This window comes from Callorhinchus milii, unplaced genomic scaffold (genome assembly GCF_018977255.1).
Source record: "Callorhinchus milii isolate IMCB2004 unplaced genomic scaffold, IMCB_Cmil_1.0 Scaffold8, whole genome shotgun sequence".
In the NCBI taxonomy this organism is placed as follows: domain Eukaryota; kingdom Metazoa; phylum Chordata; class Chondrichthyes; order Chimaeriformes; family Callorhinchidae; genus Callorhinchus; species Callorhinchus milii.
Genome location: NW_024704749.1, coordinates 10318894 through 10338443, shown reverse-complemented (window position 1 = coordinate 10338443; position 19550 = coordinate 10318894). Strand labels below are relative to the sequence as shown.

The following is a 19550-nucleotide window of genomic DNA, read 5'->3' as shown; positions in this document are numbered from 1 at the left end:
AGAGTCTTCAGCTGCAAGAGTGAAATTCCTTTCAGTAGGATTACTCTCTCCTCTCGGTCATTGTAATGCATGAACTCTTGCCCCCGGTTTAATTCTGATTGATTTCCCTCAGACTTGTGTTAACATCACTCACACTGTACCCCTCTCTCCGCCTCACCCTCTGTCCATCCATCCGTCCATCTATCTGAAATCTACTTGCTCCTGTGGGATTAGGAGGTGCATGTTGCTATATAGAAGGCTAAATTTGGGGCTTTTTTGGGGGGGAGGGAGGGGCGGACGGAGGAGGGCGTGGGAATCATTCAAGACAAGTTACATTTATTGCTAATATCCAGCAGTATTAGTACCTGCTTTGGGCTAAAATCAAATCCCGCCCCCAATGTTGATAGTGAGAAAGGGTCAGCTGTACGGTGTGACCCTTTGCTCTGTATATAAGCAGCATGTTGGTCATGTCATTGGGGTGCTGATCAGTTAGTTACCTTGGCATCTGCATGGTATTTTACAGTGGATTTACATTCAAACGGACTTCACAAGCAACAAACATTCGATTTTGTATTCAGGTGCCTGCAAAACTGAGGCTGTCTTCCAGTGCATGCAGATATAAGTTTGTCCACTTCAGCCTGACAATGTATTATAAAGTGATGCCACACACTCCTCTGTCTCCTCTGATGATTTAAGTGGTTATAATGAGAGTTGCTCTTTCAAGGGGTGGGGGGTGGGGGGGTGTGGGAGGGGACTTCTTTGAGGGGGAAGTAAGTGGGGTCTCGTTGGAGCTGAACCGGCTCCAAGGTGACTTGCTTGGCCACGGGATGTGGGAATCGAGCCAGCCGTCTGTGGCGGTCTCGGTAGTCTGGTTCCTGAGCCAGGCAGGTCCACAGTATTCCAGGGCACTGCCAGTCTGGCTCATTGGAGGGACCTGGAAGGGCAGATCAGTCACTGGGGGCAGGGAATCCTGCCACTCAGTTCCCTGGTAACCCTGGAAGGCAAAGCCCTAACGGGTTGGGTGGTCACAAGCTGGACAAGCAGCAGGAAAGCTTGCCAGACAACGATATCAATGGCGAGCTATGTGGGTTTAGCTGGTTGGTCTCTTGCCAACCTGCGCCTAATACTCTTTGGAATTGGGTAAGCAGGGTGCACCTCTCCAGGGAGAGAGTGGGCATCCCATTCCAACATGGGGTGGGTGGGTTGTGGGCTGAGGGTGACACTCACTCATTGCTGGGCTCTCCCTTGAATTAATTTTGTTTCTCTGTGTACTGAATGGGATAATTGCGTGATGTGACATTCAATAAAAGATAAACAAAGTGCCTGCATGCTGCTATTGAATTCCAAAATGTGAATAAAATCTACTTTTGTACAAACAAGCAGCTGGTCAGAGAAGAACTGTAGTAAATTGCCCAAGAGAGCAGAGAAAGGAAACAAAGTTGGACGGGTTGCGCTGATCCTGAAAACTATTTCCTCCTCAGAACTAACTAGCCCCAGGCTATTTGGTAAGTGGAATTTTCCATCCCTGATTTGCGTAGAAAAAAAAACTAACATCTCTAGGGAAATGCGCTGTTTTCTTCTTGCGTGTCACAAAGTAATCCCCAAAGAACTACCAGACAAACCAAAATTTAGACTCAGATGGGTGGAAACTTCACCTCGAATCATAGACTCTTTGTCAGCACAGAAGGATGACCTTCATCCCATTGTGTGCCTATGCCAACTCGTTGAAAGAGCTTTCCAAATAGTCCCACTCCCCCGCTCGTACCCCATAGCCCTGCAATTTTTATTTCTTTTCAAGTATATATCCAATTTTCTTTTGAACGCTGTTATCAAATCTGCTACCACCAGCCTTTCAGGCCATGCATTTCCAGATCGTAACAAGTCGCTTAAAAAAATCTCTCCCCGTCTCCCATCCGGTTCTCTTGCCAAGGGACCTGGGTCTAGATTTAATCTCTTAACGATATATATTTTTAGAGCGTCCAGAATTTGTGAAAATCTTGTCAAAATACAGTCTTTTAACACCAAAGCCATTTTTCTCTCAGTTTTGTTTTTGGAAGCACAAAAGAGAAAAGGGCTTCGGAGTTCAAAGTGAGTTCAACAATGTGCCAAGTCCACCCATCCAGTCCTCTTGCTGCTCATGTCCTCTCCCACACCAGCTCCACCAGACTATGTGGAGTCCTGTAGCTCAGTGGTTAGAGCGCTCGCCTCGCAAGCGAGAGGACCTGGGTTTGATTCCCGGGAAGGGCGAAATGTAAGGCAAGTTTCCTTACTCCACACACACGCAGTAAGTAGGAACCCGGTGGTGAGTCGATTGGTGGATCGCTTTTCTGGAGGTGGTAATTCCATCAAAAATAATAATAAATTATTCACTTCAATCCACAACTTTGTCGGACACTGCCTTGTGCAATTGGCTGCCCCGTTTTGCCCGCAAAAATACAGTCACTCCACTTCACAGTATATTCTGTGAAGCGCTTTGAGACGTCTCGACGATGTGACAGGCGCTATATCAAACGCAAGGAGTATTAAAATTGCTATTAACAAAGGAGCGTATTGTGTTTTTTTTGTGTGTGTGACCAGGTGAAAATCTGCCCCAATCAAACGGCCAAACAAAGGTGGGTTCCAGTCGGGCTGGTTTGGAGTTCCAGCCCTAAGTGATCATTAATCACCAGTATAAGGCTGGGGACTGGTGAGAAGTAATAGAGTCTGGAGAAGACGGATATATAAAGGTAGAGCTGCCTTGTCAAAGTAAACTTTTCTCTCTCATTTTTGTTTGAATCGTTGCGTTGAAGTTTGGTTTACTGGGTGTCACCCACGTCCTCCTAAGGCACCCCAGTCCCCACGTGGGTCAACCTTCCAGATCCTTGTTCTCACGTTCTAATCCCTCCATCGTCTCGCCCCACTGTATCCCTGGGATCTCTTGCAATCTTGTAACCTAACTACCCCTCCAGCTCAATTAACACTGGCTAACTCCCCCTGACCCCCACCTCCCCGACTTTCAAAGTTCTCCTAAGGCCACCCTTTTGGTCATCAACCACGTAATGAGGCGTTATCTCAAATGCAGGTATTATTGTTATTATTCAGGCAAAAGTCCTGACTCCACAAGTCTCTGTTTGCCAAGGGCGCAGTAGGAACTCTTAGAATTGTTTGTGATCGACAAGAGGGTAATAATCTCTTCGGAAAGAAATGGGGCCCACCCATCACCACTCAGGCTCGGTTTCTTAATTAAGAAACCTTCTAAGAAATGGTGTACAATTACCTCCATCTCCGACCCACCCTTCCTCCCCATCTCATAAAAAAAATGTGGTCATTCAACCCCTGACTTTGTTTGCAGGATACTGCTGTGCGCAATTGGTTGCCATGTTTCACCAAACAAATACAACTTTACAAATGTGCTGTGTGAAGCTCTTCGAGTAGCCTTTGAGACGTGGTAAGTCGCTGTATCGAACGCGAGGATCATTATTACCAATTGCTTCTTGGCCTAAATTTTTTAATCCTCGTTTCGAACCTTAGACCGGGGAAATCACAAGAATTTCTTTCACCAAAACAGTTTCTGAGGTTCGTCAGGGTTCAAATAAAAAATTACATTTGGGACGCTTCCCGTGTGATTTGGCATCCAGGACACAGCAATGCTGACGAGTTTGGAAAGATGTTTAACTGTGCCCAACTTGTTTATGAAACAAAGATAAAATTGCAGTCAAAGGTTGCGCCGTTGCACATGGGGTTTTACGATTTTCTGAAATGTGAAGGGCATTACTTCGGGTTACGGATCACTGCGTTTCACACTAACTTTGATAAGAGTGTTTAATCTGTTCTTTTTATGGCGGGGGAGAGGTACATTCATCCTTTTCAAGGCAAATATGAGTTAAATCAGTAACCGAAGCTGGTGTTATTCTAGCGTGGCGCTGTGGGACCACTCTTGCCTCTGAGTTGGCAGGTTGTGGGTTCAAGCCCCACTCTTCGAGACGTCTCAAAGGTGAATCGACTGCGTATTTTGTGGGCGAAACGCGGCAGCCAATTGCGCCCAGCAGCGTCCCCACACACAGTCGTGGATTGAGTGACCAAATTTAAAAATATATATATTTCGAAGGGGTTATTAGCCCTGGAAAAAGGATCTGCCAATCAACTAACAGCCAGGTTCCTATTTAGTGCTGGGCAAGCAGAGGCGTGTGGAGTAAGGAAACCTGCCTAAGGTTTTGGCTTGACCTGCCCGGGAATCGAACCTGGGACCTCTCGCTTGCGAAGCGAGCGCTCTAAACGTGGGATTAAACCTCTCACTGCGTGCGGTTGGAATCTTTGAACACACAAACCCTGAGCACATGAGCTCAGCGTTACGGCTCACATCAAAAGCTCCGAGCTTTTACACCCTGTCAGGGCCAGAAATAAGTTGTCAAACCACACTGCACATTGTTCCCCATCAACTCCTGCTATCCTGTGACAGTGTGAAACCTCAGTCACAGCTCCTCACACTCTGCTTAACACCCCAGTTTCCCCTAGACTAGCAGCTCAGCTCTCTAATACTGCCCACATTTACATACCCACACACACCAGGTTGCAGCCCATCTTCGAGACATCTCAAAGCTCTTCAAAGAATATCATAGAATCATACAGCACAGAAAGAGGCCATCGGCCCATCGCGTCTGCACGGGCTCCAAAAAAAAAGAGCTTCCAACTCAATCCCACCGGCCCACTTCCTCTCCATAGCCCTGCAATCCCGTCCTCCCCAAATACCCATCTACTTCTCTCTTAAAAGTTGTTATTGAATCGGCTTCCACTACCCTTTCAGGTAATGCAGTCCAGATCCCAACACCTCGCTGGGTGAAAACATCTTTCCTAACCTCCCCTCTGTTTCATTTAACAACTATCTTATAATCGGTGTCCTCGGGTTACTGACCCACATGCCAGAGGAAACAGTTTCCTATCAAATCCTCTCACGATCTTGAAAACCTCTATTAAATCCCCTCTTAATCTTCTCTGCTCTCGGGAGAATAATCCTAGTTTTGCTAACCTCTCCTCATAACTAAAGTCCTTCATTCCTGGTACCATCCTGGTAAACCTCCTTTGCACCCTCTCCAATGCTCTAACATCTTTCCTAAAGTGTGATGCCCAGAACTGAACGCAGTCTCCAACTGTGGCCTAACCAGCGTTTTATAAATATTCAACATAACCTCCTGGCTTTTGAATTCTATGCCCCTATTTATAAAGCCTAGTAACCCGTATGCTTTTTTAACAGCTTTATCTGCCTGTCCTGCCACCTTCAGAGATTTGCTTATGTGGACCCCCAGGTCTCTCTGTTCATTTGCCCCCTTTAAGATTGTACGCTCCAGCTTATACCGCCTCTCCTCATTCTTCCTACCAAAATGCAACACTTTGCTTTTCTCCACATTAAATCTCATCTGCCACGTTTCCACCCATTTTACCCATCTGTCTAAATCCTCTTGGGAGTCTGGTGCGATCCTCCTCACCAATTACTACTTTCCCTAGCTTAGTATCGTCTGCAAATTTGGAAATTGTGCTCCCAGTATCCAGGTCCAGATCATCAATATAGATCAGAAAGAGTAGTATATTACTATAAAGTATAGTGACTATATTTTGTGGGAGAAATGCGGCAGCCAATTGCAAACAGCCGTGGATTGAGTACCAAATTCTTCTTTTTATTTGGTTTTTTTTAGGGATTATTACCCTTTAGAAACGTGATCCAGCAATTGACTGACAACTAACTACTCATTGCTGGGCAAGCAGAGGCTTGTTGGTAGAGCAAGGAAACTTGCCTAAGGTGTCGCCCTTATCAGTGAAGCGCACAGACACACATACACCATCTCTCTCATACACACACACACACACACACACACAGCAGAATGAACCCCTCAAACACACACACTGCGCTGGGAGTGAAGTGTGAAGGAATTAGACGCAGACGCATGTTCAAAGCTGAATAAATGGTTGACACTTTATTATCGACCAGTCACCTGCAGAATACAACAAATCGCATGAATAATAATCCCACGGCAGTTTGTGGGGGACGCTGCCGGGCGCAAATTGGCTGCCCCGTTTCGCCCACAAAATACGCAGTCACTTCACTTACTGCATATTCTGTAAAGGGCTTTTGAACGTCTCGAAGACGTGATCAGGCGCTATATCGAGTGCAAGGATTATTATTATTATTATGTGACGCTTGCGTAATAATAATAATCAAGTATAGAGTCAGAGTGAAGCTCCCTCTAAACTGTCCATCCACACCCCCCGGGTCAGGGTTAGAGACGGACTGAAGCTGCGGAAAGCTGGAGGGAAGAGCGACGCAGGAGATTACGACTGGGGAACCGAGCTGGAGGGCAGTTTAGAAAACTCTGGCCTCTTTCCCTGCCCTGCCCGGGATCCTCACCCGAAGAGCGGAAGAGAAGCGGACGCAGAAGTCCGGAGCATAGCAGACCTGGCACCGGCCGGCCACCTCATCCTGCAGCTCGCATCTCCTCACATGGAAGTGCTCCCGGGAGACCCTCTCCAGCTCCGCCTTGGCCTCCTCGGGCTCCAGCTTGGCGTGACGCACCGAGCCGTAGGCCATGTACCGGCCCACGTGCTCCCCGGCCCAGGCCGTGACGAAGGGCGCGTGGCGGAGGCCGGGGGCCACCCCGCACGAGGTGTCGCCGTGCTCGCATGCCGGGGCGCTGGGCAGACGCCGGGAGAACAGCAGGACGCAGCCCAACTCGAACCCCCGAGCTCGGAGAAGCTCCTCCAGCCTCATGGCCACGCTGGCCCGGCCCTTGCCCTCCCCCTGGGGTGGGTATAGCAGCTTGCTCTCTGCGCTCTGCATAGCCCCCGTAGGGTACACAGCCACGTAGTTGGCCTCGGGGTCCGCCAGGAAGATCTCGGCCTTTTCGGAGATGATGGGGTCGGACTCTCTCCCCTTCTCGGCCGGCTTGTTGGGTATGAACTCCAGGGGACGCTCCCCCAGGCACTGGGGCGCAGAGAGGACCATTAATACAGCAAAGTTCCCTTCCTGAGTCACCTTGTTGGCTTTCGCTTCCTTCTCAAACCTATTGGGACAGACAGAGGGAGAGAGAGGGGGGGGGGGTGGCGGGTCAACAGAGAAACATTCATCACGTCTCATCCCTCGCAACCAACCACCTTGTGTCTCCACTGCCTCGAGATGGTTTTTGGAGATACTTACTCAAACCCCAATCCCCTGTGCTCTCTCTTTCTCTCTCTCTCTCTTTCTCCATCGTGTCCATGCTAGAGGTCACTCCCCCCACACCGGATCTCTCGACTCTAACCTCATTCTCCTGGTCTCTCTCTCTCTCTCTCTCCGCATCGTGTCCGCACTAGCGCTCACGGCCCACCACCACCACCACAAAGGAGCTTACCTGGCGATGACATGCGCGAGGACCGATTCTGATAGAACAGCCGAGTGAACGGTCACCGGGAGGATCAGAAACAAAACTGGGAGAAGGTCCATTTTCGGAGACGTTTTCCACATGGAAACCCCCCCCACACCCCACCTCCACACTCCCACTGCCCCTGAGGAGACAAGAGAAATCAGAAAACCCTATTAACAGGGGCGAGGCGTGCGTGCGCGAGACGCTGCGTAGCTCGGAGTCGGGCGTGCGATGGGAGCGGCGACGGCTCTCATTGAACGTCCGAGAGGGTTCGACGGCTGCGGGTTTCGAAAGCCGAGACACGCAGACAGACGCACGCACCTCCGCACCCTGTGCTGTGAGCTCCACACCGCGCTCAATTTATAATGATTCTAACGCCCCCTCCTGTTACACTCACGTCACTCAGGAAATCCTGAGCTTGACAGACAGCCCCCAACCCCCACCCTCTTGTCTCAGCTCAGTCCCTCTCAGTTTCTCCCCCATCTGCCCTTCTCGAAACCCCCTCATAATTTTGAAACACCTCGATTAAATCTCCCCTCAACCTTCTCTGCTCCAAGGAGAATAATCTCAGTCTCCCCGTATAACCGTGGTCCTCATCCCTGGTATCGTTCTGGTGATTCTCCTCCGCAACCTCTCCAAGGCCTTGATATCCTTCCCGAATGTGGGGCCCAGAATTGGACACAGTATTCCAGCTGATGCCTGATCAGCAAAGGTTGTGGGTTCGAGCCCCCATTGGGGGGAGGGAGGGAGGGAGGGTTGGGAATTGAGCTCACAGTCCAGGCTAACTTTCCAGCACAGCGCTGGTGGGAGGGAGCAATGCGTTGTCAGGGATATTGAACCTCTCTCCCCGAACCGGGGAGATTTTAAAGATTTTCCAGGACACTGTCGGGAAAAGAGAAAGGAGTTTCTCTCTTACTCTATCGCTCTCTCTCGCTCTCTCTCTCTCTCTCTCCCACTGTCCCTGTCGATCGATAAAACTACTTGCTTGAGGGGATGTCGCTGTCCGCAAACGACGGTTGCCGCGTTAAACACACAGTCACTACACTTTCCAGCGAGTCCTGGGAAGTACTTTGAGACGTCCTGTCTGAGTGAAAGGTGCTGGGTCAGAGGTAGGGATTATGGTGTGTGTGTGTGTGTGTGAGAATGAGAGAGACTACATGTGTGTCAGCGTGTCTGGGAGCCCTGGGCTGCAGCCTGGCGTGGATGAGTGTGTAAATGTCGGCAGTATTAGAGAGCTGAGCTGCTAAATTGGGAAAAGTTGGGGTGTTAAGGAGGGTGTGAGGGGCTGTGACTGAAGTTTCACACTGTCACAGGACGGGGCGAGTGAATCGGGGGGAAAAGCTCATGTGGTTTGACAGCTCAGACACACAGACACACAGACCCTGAGAGCTGCGATGGGGGGGATGGACAGTCGGGCAGGTGTTTTGGAGGCTGAAGAGGCGTCTTCATCCAGACCGATGGGGTGAATTTATGACCTTGTGAGAGAGCTTTGGTTGTGAGAGTGACTTTGAGCCCTCACACTCTCAGGATCCATGTGTCCAATCTGTCAAACCACACCGAGCTTTACTTCTGATGTGTGAAACCTCAGTCACAGCCCCTCACAGCCTGTTTTACACCCCAGCTTCCCCCCCCCACACACACAAATTAGCAGCACAGGTCTCGCTGATACTGCCTACTCATACACCCACACACGCCAAGCTGCAGCCCGTCTTCGAGACGTCTTAAAGCGCTTCACAGGATATACTGCAAAGTGTAGTGACCGTACACAGTATTTTGGGGGCCAAAGCCAGCAGCAAATTGCGCAAAGAAGTGTCCCACAAACAGTGGTGGATTGAGTGACCAAATTGAGTGACACAAACTATAATCCCTACATCTGACCCAACGCCTTTCACCCTGAGGGGATATCTCAAAGTGCTTTGCAGGACTTTACAGTGGTTTACTGTTGAGCGTAGTTCCAAAGGCCGGAGGCAAAGGGTGACTGAAGGCTCGGTTGATCGAAGAGGAGGGTCTTGAGACAGGCCTCGAAGGAGGCAAAGGAGGGGGGGTGGCGAGGCGGAGGGACTGTGGGATGGAGTTCCAAAGAGTGGGGGCAGAGAGTCTGATGGTGGGGCGGGCAGGGTGCAGGTCATATCATATTTGTGGAGTCCTGTGGCTCAGTGGTTAGAGCACTCGCTTTGCAAGTGAGAGACCTGAGTTCAATTCCAGGCAGAGGGCGAAACCTTGGGCAAGTTTCCTTACCCCACACAGAGCCTAATAATAATCCCTCCAAAACCAAAAACAATAATAAATTGGTCATTTTCAATCTACGACTGTTTGTGGGACATTGCTGTGCGCAATTGGCTGCCGCGTTCGCCCACAAATATACAGTCAACTCACTTTACAGTATATTCTGTGAAGCGCTTTGGGACGTCCTCCCGACGTGAAAAGCGCTATATCAAATGCAAGGATTATTATTATTATTATTAAATAATAATAATAATAATAATAATAATAATAATCCTCGCATTTGATGTAGCGCTTTCACGTCTTCTCGACGTCATGAAGTGTACATTTCGAGAAGCAGGAAATACTTTGTGCGTCTGGTTCCGTTTTCAATTGGACTAAATAATTAGGCAGTGCTATCGCTCCTTCCTCGTGTCTGCTTGATCACGCGCGAGAGCCCTGCCTCGTATCGAAGGACGTCCCAAGGCGCTGGACAGAGTTACGGACCCCGAGCTGAGGGTCGGGGAGGGCAGAGGGGGAAGCCGGGCGATCAAAAGCACGGTCGCAGAGGAGGGACTTGAAGTGGGTCTTGAAGGAGGCGAGGGAGGGGGCGAGACGGAGGGACTGCGGGATGGAGTTCCAGAAGGTGGGGAGGGGCAGAGTAGCGGAAGGCTCACATCCCCCGATAGTGGGGCGAGCGAGGCGGGCCGGAGCCCGCTGAGCGGAGGGAGCGAACAGAATGGTAAGGAGTTAGGAGTTCGGAGAGGTCTGGGGGTGGAGCCAGAAACACACCATTGATTGATCTGCGCGCACTCTCCTGAGGGTTGTTTGTAGGTGGTATGAGACAGTCAGCTGTTTCCTCTATTTATATCCACTGGCAAGTCACTGTTGCTAAAGTTCTGCAAATCCGCAATTAGTAACACGACATGCAATACAACCAGAGGAGCGCGGAGTAAAGAAACTTGCGTAAGGTTTTGCCCCCACCCCGGGAATCGAACACGAGTCTACAGGACCACTAACCCTACAGGACTCCCGACAAAGGAAATGCAAATTTCCTTACTCCACACGCCTCAGTTTTCCCAGCAGTAAGCAGGGTCGCTTTTCCGGGGGTAATAAACCCTTCCAAAAAAAAAACCCGATCATAATTCGGTGACTCAATCCACGACTGTTTGCGGGGACGTCGCTGGGCGCGATTGGCTGGCGCCGCGTTTCGTCCACGAAACACACGGTCACTACACGCTGCAGTATATTCCGTGAAGCGCTTTGAGACGTGGCCACGACGTGATCGGGCGTTGTGTCAAAACACAAGGATTATTAGTGGTCAGGGATGGCGGAAAGAGGAATTGAGATGACTTGTTGATGCGAAAGTCTTATCACCTTAAGCGGTAACGGCAGTAAACACTCTCCACCCCCTGTACACACCGCCCCACCCCCCCCCCCCCCACACACACACACACCCCACACCCCCCACATACACACACCCCCCACACCCCCCCACACACACACACCCCACACACACCACACACCCCCACACACACATCCCCACTCACAACCCCCCCCACATACACACACCCCCCACACACTCCCACCCCCCCACACACACCCCACACACCCACATACACAACACCCCCCACCCCACACACACACACACACACCCACATCCCCACTCACCCCCCCCCACACACACACCCCACACACACACACACACACACATCCCCACTCACCCCCCCACACACACACCCACCCCACACCCCCACACACCTCCCCCACACACACACACACCCCCGCCCACCCACCCCCACACACAAGCTCGAGTTATTCAACAGTGGAAACAGCAGAGGGAGGGGCGGGAGGGGGAGAGACACGTGTTGGGAGGTTTACAAGTTATGTAAATACATAAAGAAAAAGAAAAAAAAGAGGGAGGAGGGAGGGAGGGAGAGAGAGAGAGAGAGAGAGAAAGAGCGAGTTATAATGCGAGTTGGAGATCCCGGGGGAAGGGAGGGGTCGGTTGAGGGAGTGGGAATGAATGAATGAAACGAATGAATAAAAGGAGAAGAAGAAGAAGAAGAAGAGTGTGTTGTGTGGAGGAGAGAGAGAGAGAGAGAGGTGGAGGGAGTGTGTAGTGTGTGACGGGGACACATTGTCGCGGAGGAGCGGTAAAGGGACACATTGTATCGCGTAAAAGGGACACATTGTCGCGGGAAGTGCGGGGGATACAGTGACCGCCTCTCACTGCTCTCAGCCCGGACTGACCCCCAGCTTCACCCCCCCCCCCAGCTTCACCCCCCCCCACCACCCCCCCCCCACCAACCCCCCCCCCCAGCTTCACCCCCCCCCCACCGACCTTCCCCCCCACCAACCCCCCCAGCTTCACCCCCCCCACCCCCAGCTTCACCCCCCCCCCCACCCCCAGCTTCACCCCCCCCACCAACCCTCCCCCCCACCCCCAGCTTCACCCCCCCCACCAACCCTCCCCCCACCCCCAGCTTCACCCCCCCCACCGACCCTCCCCCCACCACCGACCCTCCCCCCCACCAATCCCCCCCACCCCCAGCTTCACCCCACCCCCAGCTTCACCCCCCCCACCCCCAGCTTCACCCCCCCCACCAACCCCCCCCACCCCCAGCTTCACCCCCACCAACCCAACCCCCCACCCCCAGCCTCACCAACCCCCCCCCCCACCCCAGCCTCATGGACCTTTGCGCCCGGGACACTGGGGATATCCCGGAGAAGGAGAAAATGGCCCTGAAGGAGGAGGAGGAAGAAGAGCAGCAGCAGCTCGGAGGCAAAGGCGGCTGTTCCCCCCACCCCGGCCCCGCAGCCCCCGGGGGCAGAGGGAGGTGGAACCGGCGGCTGGAGTTCACGTTGGCCTGTGTGGGGTACGCGGTGGGGCTCGGCAACGTGTGGAGGTTCCCGTACCTGTGCTACAGGAGCGGGGGAGGTGAGTGACCCGAGCTCTGGGGGGAGACAGACAGGGAGACAGACAGGGGGAGACACACAGACAGGGAGACAGACAGGGAGAGACACACAGACAGGGAGACAGACAGGGAGAGACACACAGACAGGGAGACAGAGAGACACAGACAGGGAGACAGAGAGAGACAGACAGGGAGACAGACAGGGAGACAGAGACAGAGAGAGACAGACAGGGAGACAGACAAACAGACATTCAGACAGGGAGACAGAGAGACACACAGACAGAGAGGGAGATAGACAGATAAGTAAGCACACAGACAGGCAAGCAGATACCCAGACAGACAGACAGACGGACTGGCCAAGGAGACATGTGGAGAGAGAAAAGGATCAGCGAATCCTCCCTCTTGCTGCTACCATTCGCCCACAAAACACACAGTCACTCCACTTTACAGTATTCCCTGGAAAAAGGCCCAACGACGTGATAAGGCGCTGTATCAGATGGCAAGGATTATTATCATTATTAATTATTATGAATTATTATCCCGGTGCAAAACTGAGCGGCTGTGAGAACCATTGCATTTAGAATCGAGCCCAACAGGAATCGGCACAGGCGCAGGTGTGTCAGCAATTCTGGTCGGATGTGGCAAAAGGTGCGGAGAGTTCCCCACAAATATGAAATGAACACAAATTGGTTCCCAATCTCTCTCTATCAGATGCTGGAGTCGGTCTGTGATAGTATTTGGGCTCTCTCTCTCTCTCTCTCTCACACGTATACATATATATAATGAAAACGGTTTTAAAATAAAAGGCCGGTGGTGTTTTTAATGCTCGCAGGCCAGAGAAGGTGTTTGCACAGCTGTTAAGTCAGCCAGTCCTTTTGATGCTGTTCTGAGCTTGATTTGAAGGCGTTATATAATAATAATAATAATAATATGGTGTAACATAGACTTGGAAGTCTGCTACCAAGTGTGCGTTTGATGTCCCATGCGGCTGGCTCCGGATTCGTGCCGATTTTTTAAATGCAAACTGTGGCTGGAAACGAACCCCTCCGATCAGGGTGATTTCCTGGGCTACGTGTCTGTCGTCACTGGTGACGGGGGACTGCGCGTCCGGTGGAGAATGCCGCTTCGCGAAACGTTCGCCTCCCTTGGCGGTACTCTTGCGAGTTCAGCCGGAGTGGAAAAATCTGCCGCGAAACTGGCGCCACAAAGCAAGTCGGGCGCCCGTTACTTCCGCGCCTCTCCGCGTGTGTTCGAGGCATAATATTAATAAACTCTCGCGCTTGCTGTAGTGCCGTGTCGTGTCGCTGAGACCGCAAATCGAATCGACTGTGCGTTCGGTTCGGGTGAGCGGGGTAGAACGCAGCTAGCCAATTGCACCCAGCAGCGTCCCACAGATAGCCGCGGACTGAGTGACCGAATTACTTAGGGTTCGGGTTAAGCCGATTCGAATGAAAGCGGTTCTGGGTTTTTTTTAAAAAAAAACGCGGACCTCCTACGGTTGTGAAATTTTAGCTGTTTTATGTTGCGTAATGGGATCGTATCGTGTGCGGATTTGGTCCCCGATTGGAAGTCCTCCCCCTTGCCTCTTTCAAAAGCCATCTCAAGACCCTCCTCTTCGACCGTGCTTTCAAGCACCCTGCTTCCCCGCCCTCCCCCCTCCCCCAAGTTGCCCTCCACCCTCCCTAATCCCAACCCCAGCTCGGGTCCGAAACACTGACTGCTCAGTGCCTTGGGCTGTCCTCCCGACGTGAAAGGCGATTTATACATGGACAACGAGACACAAGAAGACAAAATGCGGCAGCCAATGAAGTAAACAGAGGCTCTTGTGTGTGGAGTACGGAAACTTCCCTAAGGCTTTGCACCACCCAGGAATCGAACCAGGGTCCTCTCGTTTGCTAAGCGAGCGCTCTAACTGCTAACTGCTACAGGACTCCGCTCAACTCCATCTAACTGATAGTGGAGACCATATTGGAGCGGTGGGTTGGGTGGTGTTGTGGGGAGTAAGGCAGAGAGTGGAGGGCGGAGGGGGAGGTGACCAGGTGCAGTGGGAGAGGGTATATTGTAGGCAAGTTTGATATAACTCATACTTTGCAAAAGTCGTATTAAATGTATGGTCCCAACTGATGACTCAGCCGGAGTGTTGAGCATTCATTGTCTTACTGGAAGCATAAAATCTATGTTCAATCAATCGTTCACGAATACAGCTCACTATCGTTCATGTATAAATGAATAACTGTTCTAAACTTTCCCCAGACTCTTGCCAAGAAACTTTTCAAGTTAAATAGGAACTTGGGCTCTAGTTCACTGAAGGTGCCTGGTCCAGTTCGTAGCAACTAAATCACATTGTACCGGGTCTCCACAGAGTCCTCTTACCCCCTCCCCACCACCTTACAAAACACCCTCGTTAGAAAATAGAAACCGAGTCCCAGGTAACAGCTCAGTCACTGAAGTTGTTAATAGTAATAAAGATGATAATAATCCTTGCATTTGACATAGCGCCTCATCGCATTGTTGAGACGTCGCAAAGCGCTTCACAGAATGTATTGCAAAGCGGAATGGCTTGTGTATTTTGCGTCGAAACCTGGCAGCCGGTTAATTTTCTTTAAATACTATTATAATTTTAGAAAAATGTTAGCTTGGCAATTGTTTTTTTTGTGTGCGTGGAGAAACATATGGTCACCATCGTAGCAGTTGATAAGAATCGGAAATTTTCTTGGTAAAATATGCAAACTGAGTGATCTACGACTTGCTTTAACATTGAATCCGCCTTCCTGTAGGTCAGTGAATTAATTAGCGGAGTGTTGAACTCCTTTCTAGCTTTTTTGGGGGGGCTTTGGGTTAAACTGACCTCTTCTACAGAAATGAGTTGGGTAAATATATATATATATCACTGTTGTAATCAATGAATTACAGGGCCCTCTGTAACTGCTTTGGAACTATAGTACAAATCTTTGGACTGTGCTATGAGTCTTGTGACTTTGGTGTTGTGTCTATGATGATGCAACAGTAAATTCTTTGCCTTCACCAGAATTTCAGTGGCACATTCACATTCGTGGCCTTGCTATCCTTTCATCTCGCATTAAACTCTCACTTCTTCATTGATTTAAAGCAGCTTTGCCTCTTTCACGCTGTTGTTTCTTCCGCTCAACAGCTCTTGATTACCACATTTATTCTCAACGTGAATATCACTCTTATATTGTCTAAGGAGGACCTTTTACACACAGAATATTTGAAAAGGGCTCATCTGTTAGATAATAACTCTCACATTCATCTATGTGCTTCTCGCACTATCAGTACCTTTTCTGGGTGTCTCTGGTTGTGTCTTTCCCTCTTTCTATTTGTTATTCTTCCAAATTTTGCTCTTCCAAATTTTAATAAGTAGTTCTGACTGTGCTCCTTTCCTGTAGTAATAATAATAATAATCCTTGCATTTAATATAGTGCCTTATCTCATCATTGAGAGACGCCTCAAAGCGCTTCACAGAATATACTGTAAAATGAATTGACTGTGAATTTTGTGGGTGAAACGCATTAATAACGATTTTTATGAGTAGTAATTAAATTTTAAAAAATCCAAAGTTATTGCTCGGTTTCTCGTAATCTCAACAGTGTTCCTCTTGTTGTCTTCCCATCACTCTACTAGGGCGTTCCCTAACCACTCCCTGATATACCTAATCCCCCTCTAAGCCTCAGTTAGTGTGTTAATTTGCAAATTTTGCATTGCTTGCAATATTTCACTGAGGTAATTAGATATGTATTCAATTTAATCTGGATAATGAGCAGCTACGACTGTGGAATTTGGTTTTCCCTGTGGTTAGGTCCTTGCTAAAGCATTTCAGAGCTTTGATACAAGATGGAACATCACCACTTGTTTTAATTATTGGGTTTGTTGTGCAGTTTAATTAATATTTTCCTTCCCCTTTCCTAACCACGATTTGATTGTGGAGAGAAGTGTAGCGCCAGGGCAACTGGTAGTGCTACGATGTCGTTTCAAGCTACAACAACAACTTGCATTTATATGGTGCCCTTCACGGAGGGCAGGGTCTCGGGAGCGCTTAGCACTGGTGGAGCCCGACCCCCGAGCCGGGGGAGAGGGAGGAGGTGACTGTAAGCACGGTCTAAGGAGAAGATCTTTAGTCGTGATCTAAAAGAGGGGAAGGAGGGATTGGGGGTGGGGGGAGAGTTCCAAAGCTTTGGGGCGTAGTGGCTTAAAGCGCGGCCACTGACGGTGGAGCGGAGGGCTCGAGGGGCGAGCAGGAGGCCAGAGCCAGCCAAGCGGAGGCAGCGGAGGAGAGAGGAGGTCGGAAAGGTAGGGAGGTGCCAGGGGGTGAAGGGGTGTGCAGACGGGTGAGAGGATCTTAAAATTGATCTGCTCTGTGAGGGGGAGTCTGCGAGGGGGAGCCTGGCGAGGACTGATGCGATGGGGGGGGTGCGTAATTTAATGCGGGTGAATTTAACTGTTCGGGATAGATGGTGGGGGTCAATGGACTTGGAAGCAGGAAGGGAACAAATGGACAAATGATAATAAATGATAATAATCCTTGCATTTGATCCAGCGCCTTGTCACATCTTCGAGGCGTCTCAAAGCGCTTCGCGGGACGTGCTGTAAAGTGTAGTGACTGTGTGGTTTGTGGGCGAAACGCGGCGGCCAATTGCGCCCAGGGGCGTCCCCGCAAGCAGCCGTGGATCGAGTGAGTGGCCAAATTATTATTATCGTGTTTTTTTTTTTTGAATGGAGATCTTTTCATGTCCGCCCTCAACGGGGAGCAGACAATGCAATGGTTCCCCCCCCAGCACTGCGCTGGAACATTACACTGTGAGCAGCAAAGTCCTGAAGGCACAATACAGAGAGCAAGACAATACCAATGTCTTCACAGGTTGTGCACTATGGAGCCATGAGCTGTAAATATTTACACTTGGATGGTGAAAGCTTAACACGGGTTTAGAAAGTCGTTAGAGGGGGAGGGAAGCGGGTTTGACGCGTAACCAGTTCAGCCCCAAGGAGACACATTTGCATTATCCGGATCAGGCCACTGTGCCTTCTTTTGACCGCGCGGCATACGAACAGCCTTTGCATTTGATATCGTTCGATGTCGTTTGATATTAATAATAATCTAAATTAATGTGATCTATAATTATATATGGAGTCCTGTAGCTCAGTGGTTAGAGCACTCGCTTTGCAAGTGAGAGATCTGGGTTCGATTCCCGGCAGGGCGAAACCTTGGGCAAGTTTCCTTACTCCATACGCCCAATAATAATCCCTCCAAAAAAACAAAACAATAATAAATTGGTCATTTTGAATCCATGACTGTTTGTGGGACATTGCTGTGCGCAATTGGCTGCCGCGTTTGCCCACAAATATACAGTCAATTCACTTTACAGTGTACTCTGTGAAGCGCTTTGGGACGTCCTCCCGACGTGAAAAGCGCTATATCAAATGCAAGGATTATTATTATTATTATTATTATTTACAGTGTGTTCTGTGAAGCGCTTTGGGACATCCTCCCGACGTGAAAAGCGCTATATCAAATGCAAGGATTATTATTATTATTATTATATTGTTATAAATAACTGCAGCATAGAATTATAAATATGAGAAAATTAAATAATTGTATTATAATATTATAATTAATTGCAATAAGGGTGATAATCCTTCCCACCCCCCCCCCCCGCCCCCCAAAAAAATAATAATTTGATCACTCAATCCACGAGTGGGGACACTGCTGTGCGCAATTGAAGTCAAATGCAGCTGGCGCTTGAATGCAATAGTGCAACATCTCGCATGTAACTTCTGTCAAAGGTGGTGACCATTCATTTGTTGGCAAAGCAATCCTTATTTTCCAGTTGAATCGATCTGTAATGGGGTCTTCGCCTGCGTTTCTGTGGAACAACTCAGTTGTTTTTCATCAAATTTCCATTGTTATTTGATGTTTCAACGTGCGTTGTGTCCTATGTAAATACTGTATTTCTCCTCTCACAATCTGTTCATCAATGACTCCCAAACAAACTGGTTCGACTGGGTGACAAAACCCACACTTGCCTGAGTATTGGAGTGGGCCAACCAGCCCGTTGCCGGCGTTAGTTCTCCTCACAGGTCTCCACCCACTCATTACTCCCTTCCAGACACTTTTATTCCTTTTTTCCTCGTGTGAAGTTCCAGCTTCCTTTTAAACTGGGATTGAAGGTGGGTACGTTCAAACCCAATCTGTGGAAACGCTATTTCGGTGAGAGACTGGTAAATCTACGGAACAGGTTCCCTAGGGAGCCGGTGGAAGCAGGAAGTGTTGATTCATTCCAATAAAAATTAGCTGGATTTGTTTTGGAAAATAATATTTTGGGTAATTTGAGACATAACAAGCGGAAGAAATAGGCAACTTTGGATCTAAGGTTCGCAAAGCTTTCCACTGTGATGGTAGACTAGTCCATACAGAATGAATTGCTACCAACAGCCCCATTATTGTAATAAAAACAGAAGTCACTGGAAACTGTCAGCAGGTCAGGCAGCATCTATGGAGAGAGGAAAGTGAGTTAATGTTTCAGGTCAATGGCCTGGATGGACCTTGGTCTTTTTTCGTTTAGCTATTCCCGTGATCCCTTGTAAACACGTCTGTACAATAATAATAATAATAATAAGCCTTGCATTCGATATGGCACCTTATCATATCGTGAAAGCGCTTCACAGAGTACACTATGAAGTGACTGTATATTTTGCGGACGAAATAAAAGTATCAGTGTCACAGTTTGAAAATAAACCCAGTGGTGCTGATTGTAAAGTGATTGCTGAAGTCAAAAACTGCTTTTGGAAGATTGTTGAGCACTGAATATCTCACAAGTCTTTATATGCACGGATGGAGCAGTTGGATTCTCTAAAAATGTAGACTAAGCATTCAGTGGAGAAACACAAAGGCTCCCAGAAATTATTGCAAAGCAGTCAGCCGGACTCGTAAACTTAAGCTTGCATTTTATAAATGTTATCTCAGTTCTGATAGAATGTAAACCAGAGTTTGTGTACTGGATTGCAAAGTGAGCTTCCTTCAACTAAGCGCAGAAAGGGAAACTCAACACCAGTTGCTGGATTAAGG

The 19550-nt window shown here is 49.4% G+C and overlaps 1 protein-coding gene across 1 annotated transcript; it reads right to left on the bottom strand.

The window, feature by feature from the left end:
* Positions 1-6122: 6122 nt before the first annotated feature.
* On the bottom strand, positions 6123-7678 carry LOC103184087. Its single transcript, XM_042337651.1, has 3 exons — positions 7671-7678; positions 7338-7491; positions 6123-7010 (listed from the first exon to the last, which is right to left on the bottom strand). The coding sequence occupies exons 2-3, from the start codon at positions 7448-7450 to the stop codon at positions 6314-6316; spliced, it is 810 nt and encodes a 269-aa protein (XP_042193585.1). The 5' UTR covers positions 7451-7491; positions 7671-7678; the 3' UTR covers positions 6123-6313.
* Between the last annotated feature and the right edge of the window lie 11872 nt (positions 7679-19550).